Source organism: Chiloscyllium punctatum, chromosome 44 (assembly GCF_047496795.1).
Source record: "Chiloscyllium punctatum isolate Juve2018m chromosome 44, sChiPun1.3, whole genome shotgun sequence".
NCBI lineage: Eukaryota > Metazoa > Chordata > Chondrichthyes > Orectolobiformes > Hemiscylliidae > Chiloscyllium > Chiloscyllium punctatum.
The window spans coordinates 20,851,646-20,877,790 of NC_092782.1; the positions used below are offsets into that span (position 1 = coordinate 20,851,646).

The window sequence follows — 26,145 nt, forward strand, 5'->3', positions numbered from 1 at the left end:
TTGATACTGGAAGTTCAGATAAAAGTTATGCCTGATGGATCCAGGCCACCAAGACTGCTGTGAGCTGAGAAGATTCTGAAACACATCAATTTAGTGAAGAATATGCCTACGGAACTCAGGATGGTTGGAAGCTACTGTCAGACGAGGATTGGTGAGTAAATCCTCAATGATAGAGTTGGAATTTGACCTCAACATGTTCCTAACTTCTAAGGTCTTTCTGGCAAAATTAGGGCCATGTATGCTGAATGGCCTGCCCAGTAAACTCATGAGATCTATATTGTATCTTCCATTTATTGTGTAATTTACAGTTTATGCTCTCTGTTAGTTGTCTGTTAATTCAGGCATAAATTGAAATGAAGTAAATGGGACAAATACTCAAGTTATGACAGCCTCCAGGGGAAGCAAGAGAAATAGAATTAACATTTTCAGGCCTGTCACTTTTCATCAGACCTGGGAAAAGTCAGAGATATAATAGATTTTGAACATGAAAAGTTGTGGTAGGGGAATAGGATCAGAGTCAGAGTCAGTGACAATGCTCTGGATAAAGACTTGGAGGAAGTAAGTGATTTCAAGAACCTATTGGTGGCAGAAGATTACTGTGGAACTGAAAAGTGAATTAACCTCGGTTGGTGTAATTGGAAGTGGAATGAGTGAGGATAACCAAGTATTGAAGTAATTGAAGGAAAAAATCAACAAGTCAGCAGTGAAACTGGCCTTCTTGGATTTTGCAGAAACCTAGACAATGAGATGGATATATGGAGTAATGAGAAAGGGAAAAGGTCAGGAACCAGCACACTGAGTCAGTGAAGACTTGGAACAAAGAAGGTAGCCTAGTAGAGACTGAAATGATCTAGACATGTGATTGGGCTGAGACTGGGGAGGTCAGATTCAATTTTCATCTCTCTGATCACTGGGTCAAAACATAAGATTCAGCACTGAGGTACACACACCGACAGGAACTAGGTACAAGTTGTGGTTTATACAAAGTTGTTGGTATGTAAATACCGTTCCAAATAGCATAAGTAACTTCAGCATTCCAAATTTTCCATGTTTTGCTCAAAGTTCTCGGTAATATCGAGCACTCCAAGCCTTCTTCACAGATAACATGTCTGAAGAACCCAATCTGTTTTCTTTTGGACCATTCTGACTCCTTTTACATGTTTCACTTCATTCAAGAAATTCTTTTAGTATCAGCTTTTCTTCTCTTAAGACTGTTCTCACAGCATTCTGACTGTTACACAGCATCACCATCATACATAGGGCCCATCTACAGATCCTGGAGGTCCATACCAAGACAGGTGTTAATAGGAGTGATGCTAACTGCATTCACACTCTTATCTTGATAAAAATTGTTGCATTAATCACTTTTGACCAGGGACAAAGGAAACATGAGGAGGTTTCCCCACTGCCTTCCTCACGTGTTTTAAGAGAAAGAAACCCCTCTTCCCAGAGGGAACTGAGGTTCTCTGAGGTTAAAGCTCTTCTGCCTCAACCATTGCCCATTACTCATCAGAGAACCTTTACATGAAGTACCAGCTGGGTCTGGGGCTTAAAAAAGGCCAGAAGTGACCACATCCTGGGAGTTAGTTACCCTTTACTGAAGTAGCTAATTTCAAATGGAATTGCATTAGGAATATCACACTTCAACCAACACTTGTATAACTGAAAACTTTTAGTTTCCGAATTCAACATGATGTCTATTTCCATGGGCTGTCTAACAGGATCATCCCATTCACCTCAAGAGATGGGCAACAAAATAGATGAGTTACAGACCTCAGCCTCTTTGCTTCAGTGCAATTAAATGTGTGCACTTTATGGCAATACCAGCAAATCACAATCTCAAACTAAAAATATGTTATTGGGTGACGTGCATTCAAAGGCCACTTACCTATTTGGCTGATAAGCTGCCTGAACTGGTCAAGGTAACTCTGTCCCTCTGGAGTTAATCCAAGTTTTCGGATGCCGCGATTAAATTTGTCTGCGCGGTCAAAAGGATACTGTGAACGAGAATTAGTTGGTTCATAGCAGCAAAATTTGACACTCAAAGAGACATCACACAGCTCATCATTTTTCTGTTAGCAAAAGGAGACCTATCCAAGTTAATTACACCTTCCAGCTTATTCAAGAGCTCTGTAGGTCACCAAGTAGATTTTTTTTTTGACACTGCAACGAGTACTTCTGTTTCCACCACCTTCTTTCAGACATGAATTCAAAACTTCATCAGCCTCTGCATGAAAATATTATTCAACTCCACCTTAATTCTTCGATCAGTTGTTTGAAATCGTTTAACTAACCCATGACTAAACTGAGAAGCAAAATTAACATTGTAGTGAGTAATTACATAGTACTTTTTGGGTTTGTTTATCATATGCCACGATTCCTTCAATTTTCCTGTGGATACTGCAAATTGGGATCAAGTGGTCACATGTTATATATCTTTTAGGTTTACATTTCTCCCTTTCCACTTAATTCCTATTCTGAGAAAAAAGGAACTGTTTTTAATAAATCACTAGGAACATATAAAACACATTAAAATTGGTACACACTCAAAGGACATTGAATAAAAGATACAAAAATAGGAGTTGCTGGAAAAGCTGAGGTCTGGTGTGTGGGGTAGGGGGCTAAGACATGGGAGACTTCAGGCACTAAAATTATTGAACACGATATTGAGTCTAGAAAGGTCCCCAACTGGAAATTAAGGAGTTGTTCTTCCAGTTTGGAACACTGCAGTAAGCGTGAGACAGAGATGCTGGCCAGGGAGTAGGGTGGTATGTTAAAACAACAGGGAACTGGAAGCTCAGGGTCTTTTTTGTGGCCAGAACATAGATGCTCGGTGAAGGGGCCACCTAGTCTAGAATTCATTTCCCCAATTTAGAAGAGACCACATCATGAGCAGTGAATGCAGTAGACTAGATTGCATAAAGTGCAGTATAAAGTGCTGCTTAGGCCCTTGGATGCTGAGGGGTAAATGGGCAGGTGTTACACCTTCAGCGGTTGCAGGGGAAGGTGCCGTGGGGGCGGTGTTGAGAGTAAAGGAAGAGTAGCCAGGGTGCCCTGAAGGGTACGGCCTCTGCAGAAGGCTAACAAGAGAGGGGAAGGAAATGCACCTGGTGGTGACTTTACTACCAACACTTCTCCACAGCCCCTTCCCCTGCAATCGCTGCAGGTGTAAAATATGCCCATTTACCTCCTCTCTCCTCAGTATCCAAGGGCCCAAACATCTCAAGAACACAGAAAATTACAGCACAGGAATAGGTCCTTTGGGCCCCCATGCCTGCACCGATCCAGATCCTCAATCTAAACCATATATTTTCTAAGGATCTGTATCCCTCTGCTCCCTGTCTATTCATGTATCTGTCTAGATACATCTGAAATTATGCTATTGTGCCTGCCTCCACCACCTCTGCTGGCAATGCATTTCAGGCACCCACCTTCTGCATAAAGAACTTTCCACACATTTCCCTTAAACTTTCCCCTCTCACTTTGAACTCGTGACCCCTCGTAATTGAGAACCCCCCCCCCCCCCCCCCACCCCACACCCCACACCCCCACCCCCCCACCTCTGGGGAAAAAGCTTCTTGCTATCCACCCTGTCTATACCTCTCATTATTTTGTAGACCTCAGTCAGGTCCCCCCCTTAACCTCCGTATCTCTAATGAAAATAATCCTGATCTACTCAACCTCTCTTCATAGCTAGTGCCCTCCATACCTGGCAACATCCTGGTGAACCTTCTCTGCACTCTTTCCAAAGCATCCACACTCTTTTGGTAATGTCGTGACCAGAACTGTACATAGTATTCCAAATGTGGCTGAACCAAAGTCTTGTACACTTTTAACATGACCTGCCAACTCTTGTACTCAATACCCCGTCTGATGAAGGAAAGCATGCCGTATACCATCTCAACCACTCCACTGGCCTGCATTGCCACCTTCAGGAAACAATGGACCTGAACACCCAGATCTCACTGTACATCAACCTTCCACAGGGCTTCCAGGTGAAGCAGCACTTTACTGCATTCACTGTTCACAATGTGGTCTCTTTTACATTGGGTAAACAAAGCGTAGACTGGGTGACTGATTTGCAGAACATTCTGGCTGCAAAAAAAGACTTGAGTTTCCAGTTCCAGTTCCACCGTCCTGTTCCTTGGCAAAGTCTGTCTCTTGCTTGCTGCAGTGTTCCAAAGAAGCTTGAAGAACAACACCTCATTTCCCGCTTTGGAACCCAACAGCCATCTGGACTCAATACCAAGTTCAATAATGTTAGGGTCTGAACTCTCCCATGTCCTAGCCCCCTACCCTACACATCAGACTTTGTTATCACAGTCTGCCATTACAGAATACCTATAGTTAGCCACTCACAGTCTCCATTAATAGCTATTTTAGATTACTTAGAGTGTGGAAACAGGCCCTTCGGCCCAACAAGTCCACACCGCCCCGCCGAAGCGTAACCCACCCATACCCCTACATCTACATCTACCCCTTACCTAACCCTACGGGCAATTTAGCATGGCCAATTCACCTGACCTGCACATCTTTGGACTGTGGGAGGAAACCGGAGCACCCGGAGGAAACCCACGCAGACACGGGGAGAACGTGCAAACTCCACACAGTGGGTCGCCTGAGGCGGGAATTGAACCCGGGTCTCTGGCGCTGTGAGGCAGCAGTGCTAACCACTGTGCCACCCTGCCAGCCAGATTGTTGCCCACTCCTTTGTCCAACTATTCTTCTCTCTTTGGGCTCTATCCCCACCTATTGTTTACTCCGTTCCCCCACCCTATCTTCTACATATAAACCGACATTTTCCTAGCTACCATCAGTTCTGAGGAAGAGTCACTGGACCTGAAACGTTAACTCTGATTTCTCTTCATTGATGCTGCCAGACCTTCTGAGCTTTTCCAGTAACTTCTGTTTTTGTTTCTGATTTATCGCATCTGCAGTTCTTCTGCTTTTTATTTTGTACGAAAATACCTGCACTTCAATAATTTAGCACGTCCATGAATACCTTTTGATCATTTTGGTCCTTTGTCTCCTTAAAGAATCGAATGTCTTTGATCAGGCGAGACTTAATGTGTTCATCATACATGAACTGGCTAAAAATATAAAACTTTTTCCTCAGAAACTGGTAGGTGAAATTGACCTAGAACAAAAAGACATAAGGATCCAGTTCAAGTATTCAACATGAGAACTTTCGATTTGAAGTTACTCAATTAGACATTTCAGTGAGGCAGTGGGGCACCAGCAGAGTAGAATAATGAATCTCTCAGGATTCAACTGTGACATGGTTATTCCTGTATAAGTGTGGCTGAAGATTACATATCTTAATTTCATGATTCTGTGTTTGGAAGTTAAGTGCAGATGCTTCAGCCATTTCAAATGAATGGAACTATCGAACTAAGAGAGAGTAGAGATATCATTTTTCCTTTCATTCTACTGTTATCACCAAGACTGTGGATCAACGCCTTGCATCAAGTCACCAAACTGACCTTAGCATTTCAACACTTAATTAAGTTAGGGCGTATTTCAGGATCAAATCCATACCAACTACAAAACATCACTTTGCTGGATGATGCAGGTGCAAAGCTTCAAACTGTTTTTTAATGGGATCCCATTTTAACACATTTCTATTTTCTCTAGGAAAACAAGGGATGGACAACAAAGGCTAGCCTTGTCAGAGATATCCACATTCAATGAGTTTAAAAAAAAATGTTAAACATGACATTAACATCAGCAAAAACAAAAAGCAATGACGCAAAGTAACATTTCATATTAGAACTCACACATTACAGCACCTCAGAACCAGAATGGACTAACATCCTTACAGGTGGGTTCGCTGGTGCTGCTGGGAGGAGTTTAAACTAGTTCAGCAGGAAGAGTTTTAGTACAACAGGAGCACATTAGACTTTAAGGAAGGAACCAAGACCTTACTCAAGGGAGCTTTGCAAGGCTGGATAACCTCAAAGACAGACGAATTAAGGGTGTGAATTAAGGGGCTGAGGGAGGGGGAGGTCTGGCAATTAAACATTCCAGGGCATCAGATCTTCAGACGAGACAGGGGAGGATGTAAAAGAGGTGGTGGTATCATATTAATAATTAAGTTGTCAGTTACTACAGTAAGGAGGGATGATACCTTGGAAGAGTCTTCAAATGAGGGTTTATGGGTCCAGTTTAGGAATAAAAAGGTGGCAGTCACATGGCTGGTAGTGTATTAAACACCACCAAACAGTGCGATAAAAGGTTTGCACAGCATCAAGGACTGAAGGGCCCGTACTGTGCTAATCAATTCACTGAGGTGTGTACAAATAATACTAGGCCAATGTATGGAAGGTCCAACAAAGGAAGATGCAATTCTGGGGAACAAAGCTGGACAGGTGTTTGAGATGGCATTGGGGGAGCATTTACAGACAATGACCACAAAACCATACACTAAGTTTGTTAGCAAACATGGAAAATGATAATCTGCAAAACAAAAGGGTTTCAGATTGGGAGAATGCAGATTTTTATTAAAATAAGACAGGAACTGGTCAAAATAGCCCAGGAAGAGTTATTTGTGGGAAAATATACAGCAGAATAGTGGCAGGCATTCAAAAAGTAATTGGGAAGATTGCAGGCTCAACGTTTAGGGGGAAATGTAGCAGCAACAAGACCAGAGCTTTGGATACCTCTGAATATTCAGAATTGCATAAGCTGGAAAAAGAGATGTAAACAGGTAAAAAGGGAGCACACCAATGAGGTCCTAGTGAAGAACAGTAATTGCAGGGGCACCTTAGGAAAACAAATAGGAGAACAAAGAGGGAATGAAATAAAAATGGCAGGGCAAGTTTAGGGAAAATCCCAAGATATTCTATAAGTATATCAAGGAGGAGAACAAAGGAAACAGTAGACGCCATTAAGGACCAAAAGGGACAATTTCTTTCCCCTGTTTGTTTTTGTTTTTTTTATATATTTGATCTTCAGCCACACTTACACATGAATAACCATGTCACATTTGAATCCTGAGAGATTCATTATTCTACTTTGATTCCCCCGGCCATCAACTCCTCAACAATGACATTTTTTTTTACAAACTCACCAACTCCCACAGCTAACTGAATTACACTTCCTCTCACCCTACTTCCTGCAAAAATGCTATCCTGTATTCCCAATTCCTTTGCTGCATCTGCTCCCAGCAGGACCAGTTCCACCACAAAACACACCAAATGGCCTCTTTCTTTAAAGACCATAACTTCCCCTCCAACGTGATTGAAGATGCCCGCCAACACATCTCATCCACGGTCTGCACCTCTGCCCTCAAACCGCAAAAAGGACAGAACCCCCTTGGGCCGCCGCCATCACCACTCCTGACCCCCCGACACCTGAAAGGAGAACACCTCACCTTGCACATCGGGACCCTCCAAACCCATAGCATCCATGTGGACTTCACCAGTTTTTACATTTCCCCTCCCCCCACCTTACCCCAGTTCCAACCTTCCAGCTCAGCACCATCCTCCTGACCTGTCCCACCTGTCAACCTTCCTTCCCACCGATCCACTCCACTCTCCCTCTGACCTATCACCTTTACCCGCCCACCTCCTTCCATCTATTGCACTCTCAGCTACCTTCTCCCTAGCGCCATCCGCCTCCCATTTATCGCTCCACCCTAGAGGCTCCCAGTCTCATTCCTGATGAAGGGCCTTTGCCCAAAACGTCAATTTTCCCTGGTCCTCGGATGCTGCATGACCCGCTGTGCTTTTCCAGCACCACTCTAACCTTGATACCTTTGGTGGTAGTTATGACTCGATAGAACTAAGAAAAGGTCCTTTGGCCTATGATTTCTTGCTATCACCACAAATATGGATTGCGTGGTCTATATTTACATCCTTCATTTCATACTCCTCTCAGCCTCACTTCCTCCAATCTTTGTTTCCTTCAGATCTTTTTCCCTCTGCCAGGTTTGGGTTCTTCTCTCTTAATTGTTTGAGGACACACGCTATTCCCAGTTATTATTGTTGGCCCAGAGGCCATATGCTCGTAGCCAATGTTTCTGTGAAGTGGAGAGACCAGCACGGCCCAGACAACATAAACCAACTGCAAACCATGCACTATGTACCACTTCTAGAAGCCACAAGCAACAATGCACCAGAGTCCAAACACTCATTACAGTCCCATGTGGGAGAGCTGAGAACATCACATTACAGGGAGAAATGCTCAAATGTGCAAGAGAAACCAAATACCACAAGGGAACTTAATATGGGGAAATGGTGATTATTTGCACGATGGCACAGTGGTTAGCATTTCTGTTTTACAGCAGCAGGACCTGGGTTTGATTTTTGCTTTAGGTGACTGTTTGCATAGGTTTCCAGTGGATGCTGTAGTTTCCTTCCACAAACCAAAGACATGCAGATTAGATAGATTGTATGACAATTCTGTGGCTTTAAGAGATGTTTTGATCCTTTTTTTTGAAGAAAGGTTGTAAGGAGGAGACGCCAAGCTATTACAAATTGGGGACTCATCCTGTATTGCATGTGAACTGGCTATAACATGATTGACAAATAGAAGACGCTGTTTCTAAAGCGCAAACTGTTAAAATGTGTGATGGCTGTAACACAATTACATTGCCAAGTGCTATTGTTATTGCAGTTTTTATGTAGCTTGGGGTTGCAAAAAAAAATGCAACCATCACATCATAGAAGAAATGTACCTTAGATTGATAAGACTGTCAAAAATACAGCTGAAATCTTAAGTTTTAGTACTTTTTTTTAAAACAAATTCATCCAATTAAGTAGAAGTGCACTTACTGTTGTGTTCATAATGCCAGTTCCATGCGTACGAATTGAGTTTGCAACATGCCTAATGTTGATGGTATTCAAATGTTTATTGTTGCTTGTTCGTTCAATGAAGATCTGTAATATGCAATGAAATGAAATTTCAAACTTAATTCTAACAACAGAATTTTCTCTATGCATTTCAAAATTCTGTCATCAATTCCTAAAAGCGTACCTGATTGTTGAGATTGTAGAGATACCTTGAGACAAACACGTGAATGTTTCGCATGATTTCCAGAACATCTAATCCCTGAAAACAACACAAAATTATGTTAGGAAGAATGACGCAATTCTTTTGCAATTCCTTCAATTTCCGAATAAATAAACATACTGTAAACTATCAAAATCCAAAATTTTTAAAAATTGATTACTATTACAAACCAACACTAGGTGTCACTCATGCCAAAGGTCAGTCACACACATTCTCATTCACCATTACAAAGCAAACTGGTAAACGTCACACAAAGAAATGCCTCAGTACTTACCTGCTCCAAGGTCTGACTCGGAAGGTGTGCCTCTGTCATCGAGAGGCTGTAGCGTTGGGTTGCAAGATTTCTCATTTCACTATAGGTGGCCCAGTCGTGAATAGCCACTGTAGTCAGATTATAGAAAGTCTTGTCCAGATAGTGAGTTACATATGCTGTTAAACATTTATACAGACGTTTTTTTAATTTGATATATCTGTGGCTAACTGTACAAAGTAATATTTAACAAACAAGCCACAATTTGAAGGAAGCTAACCTTTCACGTCAATGAATCGGTTAAAGAAACGGATTGGTTTGATAGAGAAGAAATCTGTCAAGTCTTTGATGCCAACTTTGAAAGGATTCCGATCATCCAATTTTAAATGTGTGTGCACAGACAGTCTCAGATCCTTCTCAATCTCTTTACATAGTTTATCCAAAAGGTGCTGTTGGAGAGAAGGAAAGATGAAGGACCCAGAGAAGAAATGCAATTAGAACTGCTAATGTTATGAAACTTTTCAGCCAAGAACACAGACCCTCTGCTTGTACCAGGCACCATCCACCAGACATTCCCCTTAAACTGACCAAACAAAACAGCGCAGTCAGACAAAAAAATGGTACTATCACCACAGATAACTTTCTTAAAGGATGTGCAAAAATTATAAACTCTGCTGAGGAACTCTTCAGGATAAAACTATCCGGTAGAACCAGCTTGGCTAACTGATACCACGCATACCCACCCATAAACATCCCTCGAAATCCTTAACATAATGACAGACATGACAGGTCAATCTCTGAATCATCCATCATGAAAAGTCTACATGTAATTGAATGAAAATATGTTGCCTTCAGCAGGCTATCACAAAAATGTCGGAGTCAAGAGTGTGGTGCTGGAAAAGCACAAATCAGGCAGCATCAAAGAAGCAGGAAAATCAATATTTCGGGCAAAAGCCCTTCATCGGGAACCCAGCAACAAACTCTTGACTCTGATCTCCAGCATCTGAAGTCCTCACTTTCGCCTGTCATGAAAATGTTGCAGCTGGAACATGCTAATATCTTAGCGATATCTAAAAAATATATTTAAAAATTTAGATAGTGAATACAGAATACATTTTTAAAAACTAATGTGGCAGTGAGAAAGACACAGATCAACTGCAACAGTACAAACGTGAGCATGCAGAATGGCAGGCAAGTGACAAATAAAACTTAGAACAATGAAGTGTGAGGTCACGCATTTTGGAATAAGGAATAGGTAGAAGTAACACAGACTTAACAGCACAAAGTACATGTAAGAATAAAGATATCCAAGAATTCATGTTCATGAAGGTTGCAGAATTTATTGAAGGAGTGATTAGAAAATCATTTGGAACTCTCAGAGATGAGTACAAGTTTATGCAAGTCATACTGAAATCATTTCACCAGACTTTAAGAAGGAGGTGAGACTCCTGGAGAGATACACAGGAAGATTATCAGAATTGTGCCAGGTTTGTGTAGCTGGACCAAAGATTGGTACAGGTGTAGAAGATTATGTCAGGTTTCAGTAAGATAAGAGAGAGAAAAACTATTTCCATTAACTGATGCTACAAGGTCTAAAATATTTAAAAGTTTCGGGCAAGAGACACATGGAGGACGTTTATTCTTCAGAAATTGGTAATGACCTGAAACTCATTGTCTACGAAGGTGGTGGAATCAAGGGTTGAGGAAGGTTTCATAAGAAACTGGTTATGCATTTGAAGCAGAAAAACATTGTGGGTTATGAGGGAATGGTTTTACAGAGATAACAAAAAGAACTGGCCAAGTGGTCTTTTCTTAGCAATTACTATCTTTTTGTTTTAACTGCATCTTTATAATCCCATCAATAACTCCTCAAACTCGATCCAACTTCCTAAAGAAATGTTAGGATGATCACATTCTAAATGAAATGGACTTCTTAAGAATTAAAGTCTTATTTGACAAAAACTAAACAAAACTTAGAAGCTCTTCACTTCATAATTTTCTGAGACAAGCCCAGAGTTTTGCGTGTAAATGCAGATAAAGATCTGGGTTAGCTAAAACTTTAAAGCATAATAATTCATTTTAAATATATTCCTGTAACAACGCAAACAAGGAATTATTTTTGCTTTGATACCAGTTACCTCATTCAGCACATCCATGATTTCTTTATCAAAGGATTCCAACAATACTTGGGTGGACTCCAGATGTCTTGCATGCATCATGGGTGGGACACAATCCCTCAAAGCACTGAACATGTACTGAAAATGTGAAATTATACCAAAACAAAAATACCTTAATTATCATTTTACAACAAATATATTTTTAGTCTTCTATATTTCAAGTGGTTCCACATACAATATAATACTTATTATAAATTTAATCCTGGTCATAGACATCCCATGGAGTCTTCACTGGCCAACCATAAACTATCTCTGCACCTGACAGACTGGTCTGCAGGCCATTTAAAAATCATCCTTTCAAATCATTAGTCTTCATTTAATTTAATCTGGAAGGTATGGTGCAAGAATTACTAATTCTGGTTACTACTACTTTGCAACTACAGGATGTGGAGATGCCACTTTTTGACAGGGATGGGCAAAGTCAGAAATCACATGACATCAGGTAATAAACCCAACAGCATCCGCACCTGGAAAGAGCATCCTCAACTGATCTGGGCTACATGTGTCTCCAGACTAACAGCAACATGACCGAGCAAGCCACTCAATTGTATCAAACGTAAGTTTCAAAATGAAACTGGATGGTCCGGGCATCAACCAGGACAGTAGCAAAAACAATCCTTTGACTCTGCAGTCTTCCTAACTAACATCTGAGGGCTAGTGCTGTCTCACAGATTAGCAACAGCCTGACATAGTCATAGTCACAGAATCAACTCTTTCAATCTCTCAGACACCACTATCCCCATCCCTGGATACGCCCTGTCCCACCTGCACGACAGACCCGCAAACCAGAGGCAGCATAGTGATAAACTAGCGGGAGACAACTGTATCATGGAACCAGGTCAAACATGAGCAATCCTGCTCATTACCACCTAGTGTCTTGTCTCAGTTGATGAATCAGGACTTGCGCATGTTGAACAACACTTGGAAAAAGCATCGAGGGTGGCAAGGGACAGAACATATGCTGGGGGCGGAGGGGGGAGGACTTCACTGTTTACGACAGACAGTGGCTTCACAACAGTACTGACCAAGGTAGTGAGGTCCTAAAAGAAATAGCTGCTAGACTGGGTCTGCAGCAGATGGTGTGGGAACCAAAAGGGAAATGCTTACTTGACCTCATCCTCACTAATCCAGTTGCCACAGACGTATCTGTCCATGATAGTACTATGGAGACAAAGTCCTGCCATCACAATGAGAATACCTTAAATTGTGTAGCATAACACTAGCGCTGTGCTGGGACAGACTTGTAACAGATCTATTCACTCAAAATTGGGCATCCATGAATGTTCTGGGCCATCACATAATCTGCAACCTCATGGCCTAGCATATCTCCTGCTTCACCACTCCCATCAAGCTGGTTTAACAGAGGATGCAGGAGTGCATGGCAGGAAAAGCATTAGGAATACCTAAAAATGAGGTATCAACCTGGTGAAGCTACAATACAGGACCCATTACATGCCAATCACCTAAGCTGCAAATTACAAAACTAAGCAATCCCATAACCAACAAATCTAAGCTCTGTAGTCCGACCATGTGCAATCATGAACAGTGGAGGATAATGGAAATAACTCACTGGAGGAGGAATACATTATCTGGGCCAATATGACACCAATTATTAAACTTCATTTGAGAATGTAACTTTTAAAAACGTTTTGCGATTTATATTTGAAAGAACTAAAACCACATGGCCACTCAAAGATGAGAAACTTAAACAATCCAGGTCTTTTACAATATATAATTTCAGTTGCATCACATTGTAAACTTTTGCTGTAAATTCTGTGTCTTAGAAACTTATACTCCACAAGCACCTGATGAAGGAGCAGCGCTCCTAAAACTAGTGCTTCCAATTAAACCTGTTGGACTATAATCTGGTGTCGTGTGATTTTTAACTTTGTACACCCCAGTCCAACACTGGCATCTCCAAATCACTTGAGGAGGCAGCTCCACAAATATCCCCATCCTCAATGATGGGAAAGCCCAAAACGTCAGAGCAAAAGACAAGATTGAATCATTTTCAATAATCTTCAGTCGGGTTTCCTCCAGAGATCCTCAGCATCATAGATGCCAGTATTCGGCCAATTCGATTTTTTCCACATGATATCAAGAAACTGCTGGAGACACTGGATACTGCAAAAGCAGACCAGACTGTCAGGTGCAGAGATAGTTTATGGTTGGCCAAAGAAGATTCCATGGGATGCTCATGGTAAACCCCTAGAAGGCGTGGACCTCCATGTATTGGGTGAGCAAATGCAATACTATTTGAAACAGTTAACTTTTTTTTCTGAAATTGTTTCCCTCGCGGGTCAGTCACATTGCCCAACTGAGGAAGAAACTATTGCCTCCCAATATCCACGAGTAAACCCCGGGGATTACGTGCTGGATAAAAATTTGGAAAGAAAGAAACTAGGACAATGCTGGAGCTGCCCTTTTCAAATCTTACTAACACCAACTTGTAAGAAGAGTACTCCTCACCCAGGAGACGACACAACATGAAGATCTTTTTGATACTCTTTGGACTTTCTGAATTCTTTTATGTAGGTGGACATTTGATACTGAAAAAGCGACCAACTTGGGAATTGCATGCAAACATCTATTTACATAAGTCATATATGTATGCTGAAAAATTGAATGTAAGTGTTGGGTTTGTACCCATGTCCACATCCAATCATTCTCCAATCAAGTTGTGTAACTGGGTGTCACCTGTGTAACTGGGTGTCATGATATGACAAAAGCAGGGGGAATGTGGAATTGCATGAAACAGATAGTTGCATGGCAAAGATCAAAGCACTGCTAACCTCAGCAGGATTTGACGTAGGCCAAGTCCACATAAATTCTTTAACCCCAGAAGACCTCGTCAGTTTAATTAGCTGGCTCCACATATATCCTGGGATACTGACTAAGCCTAAATAAGGACATTCCACAAAACCCTCTGAGCCCCCAACAAGGTCAAGATTACGGGATGATGTATGTGACACAAGGTTTTGGGAAGTCAATATGATAAACCTCGGAAGTAATAACATAGATCATAATTCAATATACCAGTTTAATAGATGACTAACCTCTAGTGGTAATTATTGATAACTATTAATAAGTTTTCTTAAGTATAAAGATTCCTGCTTTTCTCACTGTAAGCATGAACTTGAGAGAGAAACTCAGAGCTGCGAGCAACTCCCTCTCTCTTCCAAGGTCAGCCATCTGCATGCAGCTTCCTTGTTAATAAAGACCAACTGTTTTGTCAGAACAAGGTTTGTTGAATTTTCTGTTGAGTATTGCTGATTTTAAGTTCTCAGTCCTGTAGCCATTTTTAACCAATTTCTACATGGGTACAATTGCAACATTTTAAAGACATTTGGATAAGTACATGAATAGGAAAGATTTAAAGGGATACAGGCCAGAAACAGGCAGGTGGGACTAGTTTAGTTTGGGATTACATTTAGCATGGATTGGTTGGACTGAAGGCTTTGTTTCTGTGCTGTATTACACCGACAGTTTTGCCATCCCTGGAACAACATTTTAAATTGACATTTTTTACAAACCTACTGACTCCCATAGCTACCTGGATTACACCTCTTCCCACCCTATCTCTTGCAAAAATGCCATTCCGTATTCCCAATTTCTCCGCCTCCGCCGTATCTGCTCCCAGGAGGACCAGTTCCACCATAGGACACACCAGATGGCCTCCTTCTTTAGAGACCGCAATTTCCCTTCCCACGTGGTTAAAGATGCCCTCCAACGCATCTCGTCCACATCCCGCACCTCCGCCCTCAGACCCCACCCCTCCAACCGTAACAAGGACAGAACACCCCTGGTGCTCACCTTCCACCCTACAAACCTTCGCATCAACCAAATCATCCACCGACATTTCCGCCACCTCCAAACGGACCCCACCACCAGGGATATATTTCCCTCCCCACCCCTTTCCGCCTTCCGCAAAGACCGTTCCCTCCGTGACTACCTGGTCAGGTCCACACCCCCCTACGACCCACCCTCCCATTCTGGCACTTTCCCCTGCCACCGCAGGAACTGTAAAACCTGTGCCCACACCTCCTCCCTCACCTCTATCCAAGGCCCTAAAGGAGCCTTCCACATCCAAAGTTTCACCTGCACATCCACCAATATCATTTATTGTATCCATTGCTCCCGATGCGGTCTCCTCTACGTTGGGGAGACTGGGCGCCTCCTAGCAGAGCGCTTTAGGGAACATCTCCGAGACACCCGTACCAATCAACCAAACCGCCCCGTGGCCCAACATTTCAACTCCCCCTCCCACTCTGCCGAGGACATGGAGGTCCTGGGCCTCCTTCACCGCCGCTCCCTCACCACCAGACGCCTGGAGGAAGAACGCCTCATCTTCCGCCTCGGAACACTTCAACCCCAGGGCATCAATGTGGACTTCAACAGCTTCCTCATTTCCCCTTCCCCCACCTCATCCTAGTTTCAAACTTCCAGCTCAGTTACTGCCTCCTTGACTTGTCCGACCTGCCTATCTTCTTTTCCACCTATCCACTCCACCCTCTCCTCCTTGACCTATCACCTTCATCTCCTCCCCCACTCACCCATTGTACTCTATGCTACTCTCTCCCCACCCCCACCCTCCTCTAGCTTATCTCTCCATGCTTCAGGCTCACTGCCTTTATTCCTGATGAAGGGCTTTTGCCCGAAACGTTGATTTCGCTGCTCGTTGGATGCTGCCTGAACTGCTGTGCTCTTCCAGCACCACTAATCCAGTATTTGATTTTCAGCATCTGCAGTCATTGTTTTTACCATTTTAAATGCTCTACTCAAATCTGTTTAAGGCTATCACAAATATTTTTTAAATAATGCTATTTTTAATGTTAAAATGTATCCTGCTGGAAGAATTTTGTACTAAAATAGGTTTCAAATTAGATTACTGTTAAATCACATTGATGAACCAGTATGTTGTATTTCAACATGACTGCATGAGATACAATAAAATGACAAAAATCATGGAATATACATCCCAATTCAAATATGCACCCTGTACAACCATACACACAACTTTCAACATACTTGTTTGAACTCTTCATTTTTGACAGGAGAGCATTGCAGCAAGTCCAGCATATACTGCCATTCCTAACTGTCTTGAGATGTCAATGGTGTGCGTTCTTATTCTTTATTACAGTTTGATACATCTGGGTGGCTTGCAGATCACTTCAGAGGACACTTAGGAGTTAATGACAGTTATGTGGGACTGAAGTTATGTACAGGCCAAGCAAAGGAACACAGGCAGATTTCCTTTCCTAAAGGATATCAGTGGACCAGTTGGAGTTTTACATGAATCCAACAGTTTAATGTTCACTTTTACTGCTACTAATTTTGTGTACTTATTTTAACCATAAACTTGTTGTAAATGGTCAAAATGTAAAGGTGAGATGTAAACTGTCTATCTTTGGATGTTCAGTTCACTAACATAACCACTACATTACTATACCACAGTCTCTACTTTATGATAATATCCATTTGTTAGGTTTGTTTATCTCTGAAACAGTTAACTAATATAGATTAACACTAATCTGGTAATGCATATTCTTTCGAGCCGCCCAGTTATGCAACTATCAATATAATTTGCAGCTCTTACGTGTATTCTTGCAGAATCTACAGCGTTGTCATAAACATCATCCAAATAGATGGGGAAAATAGTTCGATGCCAGTACAGGAAGTTACAGTTGCACAGAACTTGAATCCTGCAAAAAAGTTTTAAGAGGTTATATTTTGCTGTTTGGCCCCAAGTGTCTTAGTTACGTGAATGTATTCTTTCTGCTTTACTCACCTCTCTCTGAGCTCACTGATCAAATCCAACTTCTTCAGCACTACTTGCAACACCAGCAATTCTTCATCACGAAATGTTTTCTTCAGGAGTCAAAATGAGTAAAACAGCAGTTTGTCAGATACAGAAAGAGTGAATGCCTGCCCTTTGCAGGAATTTAAAGGTTATGGCATTCATTTTAATGCATTTCTCTGCAGAGAATTAAAAAGATGCACGTACACAAAACAGGCATGCAATTGAAACACAGTCGAACAGTTTGCTTTGCATTGAATTTATAGCGAATATCATTTGAATTTAATTCAATAATAATTGTATTGCACAGTTGGTAAAACAAATTCTAATTCTTCAATAATAATCAGTCAATAATTGGGTTTTGAAATGGCAGTCCTAGGCCTGCCTAGACACAACTTTGAACAGATCATAAAGTAAATATCTTTTGTAATTTTTAATTTATATTTTGTTAAATAATGAACACAGAAATACCCAAAACAACCAACGCCACTAATCTTTTAAGTATGATCTTGAATGAATATAAAAAGCAGGTTTTGAAGGACCAAATCAGTAACGCTGCTTTCTCTGCATAGATGCTGCCTGACCTGCTGAGTTTTTCCAGCAATTTGTTTTTGTTCATGTAGGTTGGTAGTGCACATTAAAATTAAAGCATTGGACTATAATAGGAATGTCACAGAAGAACAACACAAATATTGAAAGCCACTGGACAGTTTCAGGAGGCTTTATCACTCTTTAGGAACTTTCATGATGGTTAGAGGGTTAGAAATGAAGCAGAGAGAGAGATGAAAAGGAAAGACCAGGAAGCTGTTAGAACGACATGGGCCTGTAGGCTTGGGCAGTGTTTGCCGATACCAGACATCCCGAAAATGTCAACGTCGGACTTAAATATGAGAAATTATGACATTTTTATTCTCAGAGTGGAGAGGAAGATCAGCAATAATTCCAAACTGACATGGGATCAAAGTCGCTCATTGCCACTCATCACATGCTGGGCCTGCCACTTAATTCAAAAACAGATATTCACAGAAACACTATTTTTCATACTGGCAGCCAGCGCAATGTTAAAGATGCACGGGTGTACATTTTTCAATAAATGTCATTCACATGTGTTCCTAGAGCATACTGAGCATTCCTCTCAATGTCAGCAAATATAATCTATTACGTTTCTGATCACAATCCAACTTTAAGAACGTTCACAGTGTAAAAGCTACACAAGCATTACAAAGGAACAATAATTTTATGTTTCTTATATAAAATACAGAACATCATACTTACCATTTGCGTTCCCACACTTAATGCAAGTGCAACTACGAGTTTACGCTCTTTAGTGCTGGGACCATTGAGAGCATTTTCAGCCAGGACTAGGGCTGACAGCACATCCAGGCGTCGCTCACTGTACTTCTTGTCAGATATTACTCTTTTCTAAAAGGAGCAATAGGATCAAAAATTTTCCTAACAATCGATCCTGTTCCTGAAATCTAAATCTGCAATGATAGCAAGCTAGCACCATCAGCAAAATGCCCCAGCTGGAAAACTATTTAATGTGGAGTTAATTCACTCACTCACTCACACACACACACACACACACACACACACACACACACACACACACACACACACACACACACACACACACACACACACACACACACACTCGTGCAATCATTTGTTTATTGATAAAGTTTCAGTTTGCTTAGGCAAAATTGTGACTGTTGTGTTTTACCATAATATCTACAATTATATTTCTTAAAGTCTATGCTGGATCACTATCGTTGGAAGCTTCCGTAAATTTTCTCCCTAGTTTCCCTCCCCCATCATTGAAATAAAAAAAAGTGATGCTGAGTCTTTGTAAACGGTCATCAAAACCAATAATATTACAAATTTATTCAAGCATCAGATATTACTGTCTAGATTAGAAAACAGCTAAAATCAAGAAAAAAAGATCCCAACATTTAGTCATTGCATAGCCCTGACAATATAACCTATAAACACAAAAATTCAGATACAGAAACTGAGAAATTGAATATATAAACCTTAGCAACAGAAATTGAATTCAGGGCCTGATGTTGAAGATACTGAGCAATATGACACACAGAATCTGCTATAACCATTGTCCTTCTGTGGATGGTGTGTTCAATTGCCTAAAAAATAAAATGAGAACGATGAGCGGTTTATTGTAACAGCAATGAATCTGTTCAAAACAGATCTTGAATGTTTTAATGAGTGAAGAATTGGTGTATTGAAAAAAGCTTGTATCAAAAACATTTTGTAAAACGTTTAGTTAGCTCATGGAAGATTTGTTTTAATATTAATACTGATAAGCAGCCAGCATCTTCCAGATTTCAAGTGGAAACTACAAGAACCAAAGCACATTTCCTGATAAATATTCTACAAAAACTTGCATTTATACAACATCTTGAGTATACAAAATTATCCCAAAATTTTCCTTATTGCTACATAGTCGCATGAAGCCAAAAGCGGAGGAATGATCAGAATCTCAGTCAGTGCCAAGTTGAATGGCATCATAAACAAGTACCGGGAGATGGAGAGGATCTGAGAAGAAAATAAAGAATGTGAGGCTGAAACAGATGAATAGTTAATGGGATCAGGAACCAATGTAGTCTTTAGCGGAAGCATTTGCATCAATCTTCAGCCACAACTATCTAATGGATTCTCCATTTCAGTTGCTTCTGGAGGTCTCCAGCACCAAATACTGGTATTCATCCAATTTGATTAACTCCACATTTTATCAAGCAACAGCTGAAGATAATGGACACCGCAAAGGTTATGGACTCTGACAACATTCTGGCAATTGTACTGTAGAGGAGTTGTAGAACAAGCAGCATCCCAATCCAAACAGTACAACTACAATACCTGTCTGAAAATGTGGAAAATTACCCTGAAACATTCTGTACACAAAAAGCAGGACAAATCTAAAAAAATCTGACCCAGTTAAGTACCGCTTCATAGGTCTGCTCTCAATTATCATGGAACTTATCATCAAAAATGCTATCAAGCAGCACTTGAGAAGGAATAACCTGCTCATTGATGCTTAGCTTGAATTTTGTCAAGACCATGCAGTTCCTGACTTCATTACAGATTTGATTCAAATACGGACAAAAGAGCTCACTCTTAGAGGTTAGTTGAGAATGACTGTCTTTAATTTCAAAGATTGATTTGACCGAGTGCAGCATCAGGAACTCTACGAAAACTTGTCAGTTGTAATGGAAGGAAATATCTCTGCTGGTTAGAATTGTACCAGGCTCAGCGGAAGATGTCTGCACTTTTTGAAGGTTAATAATGTCAATCCCAGGACATTAATGTCGATCCAATTATCTTCTGTTGTTTTATCAATGACTTTAAAATTTAATAAGATCAACAGTGGGGATGTTGGGTGGTGATTGCATAAGTTTCAGCACAATCATAGTGACTCAGATACTGAATCAGTTCATGTTCACCTGCAGCAAAACCTAGGCCACATCCAAATTTGGGCTGGAGGGTGAGCATATTTGTGTCGCACATCTGTCAAGCAATCCCATCTCCAGAGAATTCAAACCATCATCTCCTTTGTGTTAAATTGCTAAATCTCTCAAAGTCATTGAGGTCATCAGTGGCCAGAAAATGAACTGGAACAGCCAAACTTCAGGTCCAACAATAGGTCAGAATCTTGGAATTCTGTGTCAAATAACACATTGTTTGTCTCCCCGAAGATGGTCCACCATTGACAAGGCATAAGCAAGATGGTGTATCATGGAATACCCTCAACTTGCTTGTATTAGTGCACATCCAACAACACTCGAGGAGCATGGCACCATTCAGGAGTGTCAAAGCAGCATACTTGATTGGCACCCCATTTGCAATCTTCACCACTAATGTACAGTGCTAGAGCCCCCATCTACAAGATGCACTGCAGCAACTCACCAAAGCACCTTCCAAACCCACAAGCCCATCCATCTAGAGGGCAGCAGACACAGGGAAACAACATCACCTGCAAAGTCCCCTCCAAACCGTACATCATTCGGACTTGGAAATATATTGCTAACCCCACACTGTCCTTGAGTCAAAATTTAGGTAATTCCTTCCGAATAACACTGTGGGTGTTACTGTTTCCAATGTTTAAGAGGGCAGCTGATGTTAATGGCAATAACATTTTCAAAATAATAACGAAAGGACAATAATGCTGGCTTAGTCAGCAACTTCCATATCTCAACAATGAATGCAAAAACATTTTCATATGTGTTAAACTCCAATTGTGAGCTTTCACATACCTATTTTTGTTGCTCTTTTGAGACATTAACTATTCAGGAAATAGGACAGAATCGGATGTATTTCAGGAAACTTTTTATTCAGTAACAAAAAGCAATACTGCAAACATTATGCAGCAACTTTAGACCTCACAGCACCAGTGGCTGGGTTCAATTCTAGCCTTGGACGACTGGCTGTGTGGAGTTTGCACATTCAGTGGAGGCAACAGCCTCAGTGTGAAGAGGGAATTAAGATGACAAGGAATGTCTTCAGCCAGAGGGTGGTAAATTTGTGGAGCTCACTATTGCAGAAGGATGAGGAAGCTGGCGTGTTTACGATGTGTACTTGATAGGTAAGGAGATCAAGGGTTATGAGGAGAAGGCAGGAGAATGGAGTTGAGAACCATGTCAGCCATGATTGAGTGGCCTAATTCTGTGTCTATATATTGAGGTCTTTTGGTCCACCAGTGACTTACTGATAACTCTTCCAGAACATCTTGATGTTATTCATTCTCTGAATGCTAGGACCATGTGTGGGATCTAAAGGGGAACAGGTCCTTCAGCACAGAATGTAGATCCATTGAAAAGGAGGAGTATAATGAACATTTCTGGATGCTCTGCTATATTTATTAAGTTGGGGAGGATTCAAAAAGATTTACCTCATCCTTCTGCAATAGTGAGCTCCACAGATTTACCACCCTCTGGCTGAAGACATTCCTTGTCATCTTAATTCCCTCTTCACACTGAGGCTGTTGCCTCCAGTCATAGCCTCTCCTACTAGTGGAAACATCTACTCCCCTTGGCACTCTATCTAGGCCACTTAGTATTCCATAAGTTTCAATCAGATTCCCCTCATCCTTCTAAACTTGTAGAAACTCAGAGTCCTCAACTGCTCCTCATAAGGTGACCCAGCATAATGATGGACTTCAATTCATGCAGCCCTTGGTGCATTCAGATCTCTCTTGTACTTAAGGGGAGTGGATTGTAGCGCTTTAATTGTAGATTCCATCATTGTGATGTTAGCCTTGAACCAATCGGTATTTCTCATTTTTGCTTTTTAAATGTTGAGTGAGGTATTGTAAGCAAAATGGAATGTAATTTGAATCACCATTTATAACAGCACAGACACTCAACAGATTGAGATACTTGAGAGTGAAGAAAGAGATTCCTTCATTGAGGTAAGGACTGTAGGAAATTGATAATTTGTTCAGAAGTTTGTCAATGACTAGCTATTTCATAGAGAACAGCATGGTCAGCCAACAGCATGCTGTTTCTCAAACCTTTCGCAGTTACAAAGCTAACTCACAAAGTTGGATCAGAGACGAGGAGCAGAAGTATGCCACCTGCTGAGTGGATTAAGCAGTGTAGTTCCAGCTTCTGGTATGTAAAGAGGAGCACAGGCTCTATTATGTGGAAATGTTTGAAGGTGAGAGATAAAAGGAAGCATTCGAGATGTCTCGAGATAGTGAGAACTGAAGATGTTGGAGATCAGAGTTTTTCAGTATCCAGGTCAGAAAGGATGATAATTCTTTTGTATTGGCTAGTCAAAATATTGCTTATTTACTGTAATGTATTAATTTTGAGTAATCTTATATTATCATGTGCATTCAAGTTTTATAGATTCCCTACACTCACAAAAAAATGGAAAATCAAAAATGGTGTTCTAAAGTAAACTTTCAAATTTTCTTAAAGATAGATTGATCAACCAGCTTTTCTGTAAGGGTGAATCATTTGTTTCCATCTACTTCTCTGTTTTGTGCCTTTTTACACTCTTCAAATTATGACCAGGACATGTTAAAATTCCCAACTATCAGCCTAATTGAAGAACTGAATATATCTTCACAACTGAATCAGTAAGAAACAACGACTTATGGTTATCTTGCACTTTTCATCACTTCATGTCAAAGTTTTCAAAATGCCTCACAAACTTTTGAATGCAGTCAAATGTGACAACTCCTTGGAAAGAAGGAAAAAAAAAGATCTGATATGTGTTTTCAAAATCACAAGGAGCCCAAACAGAGCAGATAAGTAGCTGGCCCTGCAAAGGATCAGGAACAAGAGGACACAGGCTTAAAGTAATTTGCAAACACAGATGATGAGACAGAAACCTTTTTCACACGAATTGTTCAGGTCGACAGAGTCAACTGATGCATTCAAGAGAACATTGTATGATTTTTTTAAATAGAAATATGCTAGGGTATAGAAAAACAAGATTTGGCAAATGGCAGAGTCACAAATGTTCCTTGGAGAGCCAGTGAAGACATGAGCCAAATTAACTCCTCTACCTTAACAATTCTGAGATTGGTAATCACTAACTGCCTTTAAACCAATTGGCTCAGGAGGTCATTTCAGAGGACAGGTAATAGTCTCCTTGCCTGATGAAGGAGCAGCGCTCTGAAAGCTAGTACTTCCAAATAAACCTGTTGGACTATAACCTGGTGTTGAGAGATTTTAACTTCATCCACCCCAGTCCAAAACCGCCACCTCCACACCAGGAAATTCAAAAGAAAAAAAACTCTTCACCCAAAGACTGGTGAGAATATGGAATTCACTCCCACAAGGAAGATTTGAAGTGAACATTATAAATACATTTAAAAGTAAACTAGACATGCATATGAAGTAGAAGACAATAGAAGGTTTTGAATGGAAATTTAAATAAGGAAAAACAGGAGGAGAATCAAGTGGAGCAGCAAACCAGCAGGGATTGGTTTCTGTGCTACATCTCAGAATACTGCATACAGTTCTAATCAACCCTCTATTCAAAGGATGTTGTTAAACTTGTAAGTGTGTCAAAAAGATTTACAAGGATGTTGCTGCGGACTAAGATTTGAGCTATAGGGAAAGGCTGAATAGGATCCAGCTGTTATTCCTGGAGCATCGAGGGCTGAGGGGTGACCTTGTAGAGGTTTATAAAGTCATGAGGGACATAGATATGGTAAACAGTCAAGGTCTTTTTCGTAGGGTGGTGGGAGTCCAAATCTAGAAGGCATAGTTTTAAGGTGAGAGGGGAATGATTTAAAAAGGACCTGAAGGGTAACTTTTTCACACAGAGGATGGTGCGTATGGAAGGAGCTGCCAGAGGAAGAGATGGAGGTGGGTACAATTACAACATTTAAAAGGTATCTGGATGGGTATATGAATAGGAAGGGTGTGGAGGGATACGGGACTAGTGCAGTTTAAGAAACCTGGTCAGGATGAATGAGTTGTGTCTCAATGTAATCCTATAAATCCTATGAATCCAAGGGACAGCTATTTAAATGGAACAAGTCAGACCTGTATCCTTTTTTCACTCTGCTAAGCTGTTTTATAAATGCAAGTTGCTTTTCCTGAATCATTCAGATTCTTGGATTTGGCCCTGAGTATGAGCTGTATGATTATAAGATGTGGCGTACATAGACAAAGATGTCTCCTTTGTAGAAGTTTAGAATTTAATGGGAGACGATGGCTTAGTGGTATTATTACTGGACTGTTAATCCAGAGACCAGGTAATGTTTGGGGACTCAGGTTCGAACTCCACCATGGCAGATGGTGATATTTGAATTCAATAAAAATCTGGAATTAAGACTCTCACGATGACTATGAAACCATTGCTGATTGTTGGAAAAACCCATCTGGTTCACAAATCTCCTTTAGGGGAGGAAACTGCCATCCTTACCTCGGTCTGGCCTACATGTGACTCCAGACCCACAACTCTTAACTGCCCTCTAGACAATAAGGGATGGGCAATAAGTGCTGGTCTAGCCAGCAACGCCCTTATCTAGCAACAAATTCAAAAAAGAAATTCTCCTGTTCTTGTACCAAGAGAATGAGGCAGTGAATTTGCAGAAAGTACCTCAGTAAAAGTAGTTCTATCATCACACAGAAAAACAAAAATCATCAAAAGAAATAAATCTGAACTCAACATTGGTAGCACTAATGAAAAAACAAATTGAGTAAATAAGAGACCCACATTCCCAACAGCTTACCTTTAGAAGCTCCACAAGTCTGCACAAAGCTTTCACTGACGTTTTGGTCATGGGTTTCTGCATGGACATGTACAGATTCATTGTGGTTCGGATAATATTACTGAGGCTGTTTGCATACAGAATACCCTAAAGATGATTTAAAAAGTTTCATTAAAGTTGGTCTTTTACAAACATATTTTGTGACGGTAAAACACGGAATTAATTTATTTTCAACTATAGTCTATGTCAATTGAAATTGACAAGCAAAGTAGGCCTAAAAATCTGTTGGAGTATGGCATCCCATGGCATCCCATGGCATGTCTAGTTAGACAGAGTCTTCTGCTACCTTGAGTGTAAAATGTTTTGCTCACTGTTGTTAGAAGCCCAAACAGTTTTGGGTATCTGGAACTCTGATAAATACAGGGGTTCACAATTTACAAGAATCCAATTTACAACCGTTGTACTTACGAACACAATCTCATTCAGGGTTGTTACTTTAATGATCCAACATAGGAACATTTCCTGTACTTATGAACAGTTTCTTTATACTGTCCTGCATTGTGTTTCATTTTACGTACAAATTGATTTGTGAACAGACCCCATTTGCAACTTGGAGAATGCCTGTAACTGAACCAATGGGACATTAACTTGACCTTTGAGAACTAAGGACTGAAGAATCAGAGGAGTGTCACAGAATTAGCAAATTCAATATTAAATTAAG

The 26,145-nt window shown here is 40.8% G+C and overlaps 1 protein-coding gene across 1 annotated transcript in view; it reads right to left on the reverse strand.

Annotated features, from left to right (window-relative positions):
* washc4 (WASH complex subunit 4) overlaps positions 1 to 26,145 on the reverse strand; it is a 108,748-nt gene that overhangs the window by 16,260 nt on the left and 66,343 nt on the right. The window contains exons 15-26 of the mRNA XM_072562430.1: positions 25,446 to 25,571; positions 19,270 to 19,377; positions 18,512 to 18,658; positions 17,228 to 17,307; positions 17,036 to 17,141; positions 11,401 to 11,517; positions 9,543 to 9,711; positions 9,287 to 9,441; positions 8,977 to 9,051; positions 8,775 to 8,879; positions 5,003 to 5,137; positions 1,889 to 1,997 (exon numbers count right to left, since the gene is read on the reverse strand). Coding sequence (XP_072418531.1) covers positions 1,889 to 1,997; positions 5,003 to 5,137; positions 8,775 to 8,879; positions 8,977 to 9,051; positions 9,287 to 9,441; positions 9,543 to 9,711; positions 11,401 to 11,517; positions 17,036 to 17,141; positions 17,228 to 17,307; positions 18,512 to 18,658; positions 19,270 to 19,377; positions 25,446 to 25,571 — 1,432 coding nt within the window. The remainder of the gene's footprint in view (positions 1 to 1,888; positions 1,998 to 5,002; positions 5,138 to 8,774; positions 8,880 to 8,976; positions 9,052 to 9,286; positions 9,442 to 9,542; positions 9,712 to 11,400; positions 11,518 to 17,035; positions 17,142 to 17,227; positions 17,308 to 18,511; positions 18,659 to 19,269; positions 19,378 to 25,445; positions 25,572 to 26,145) is intronic.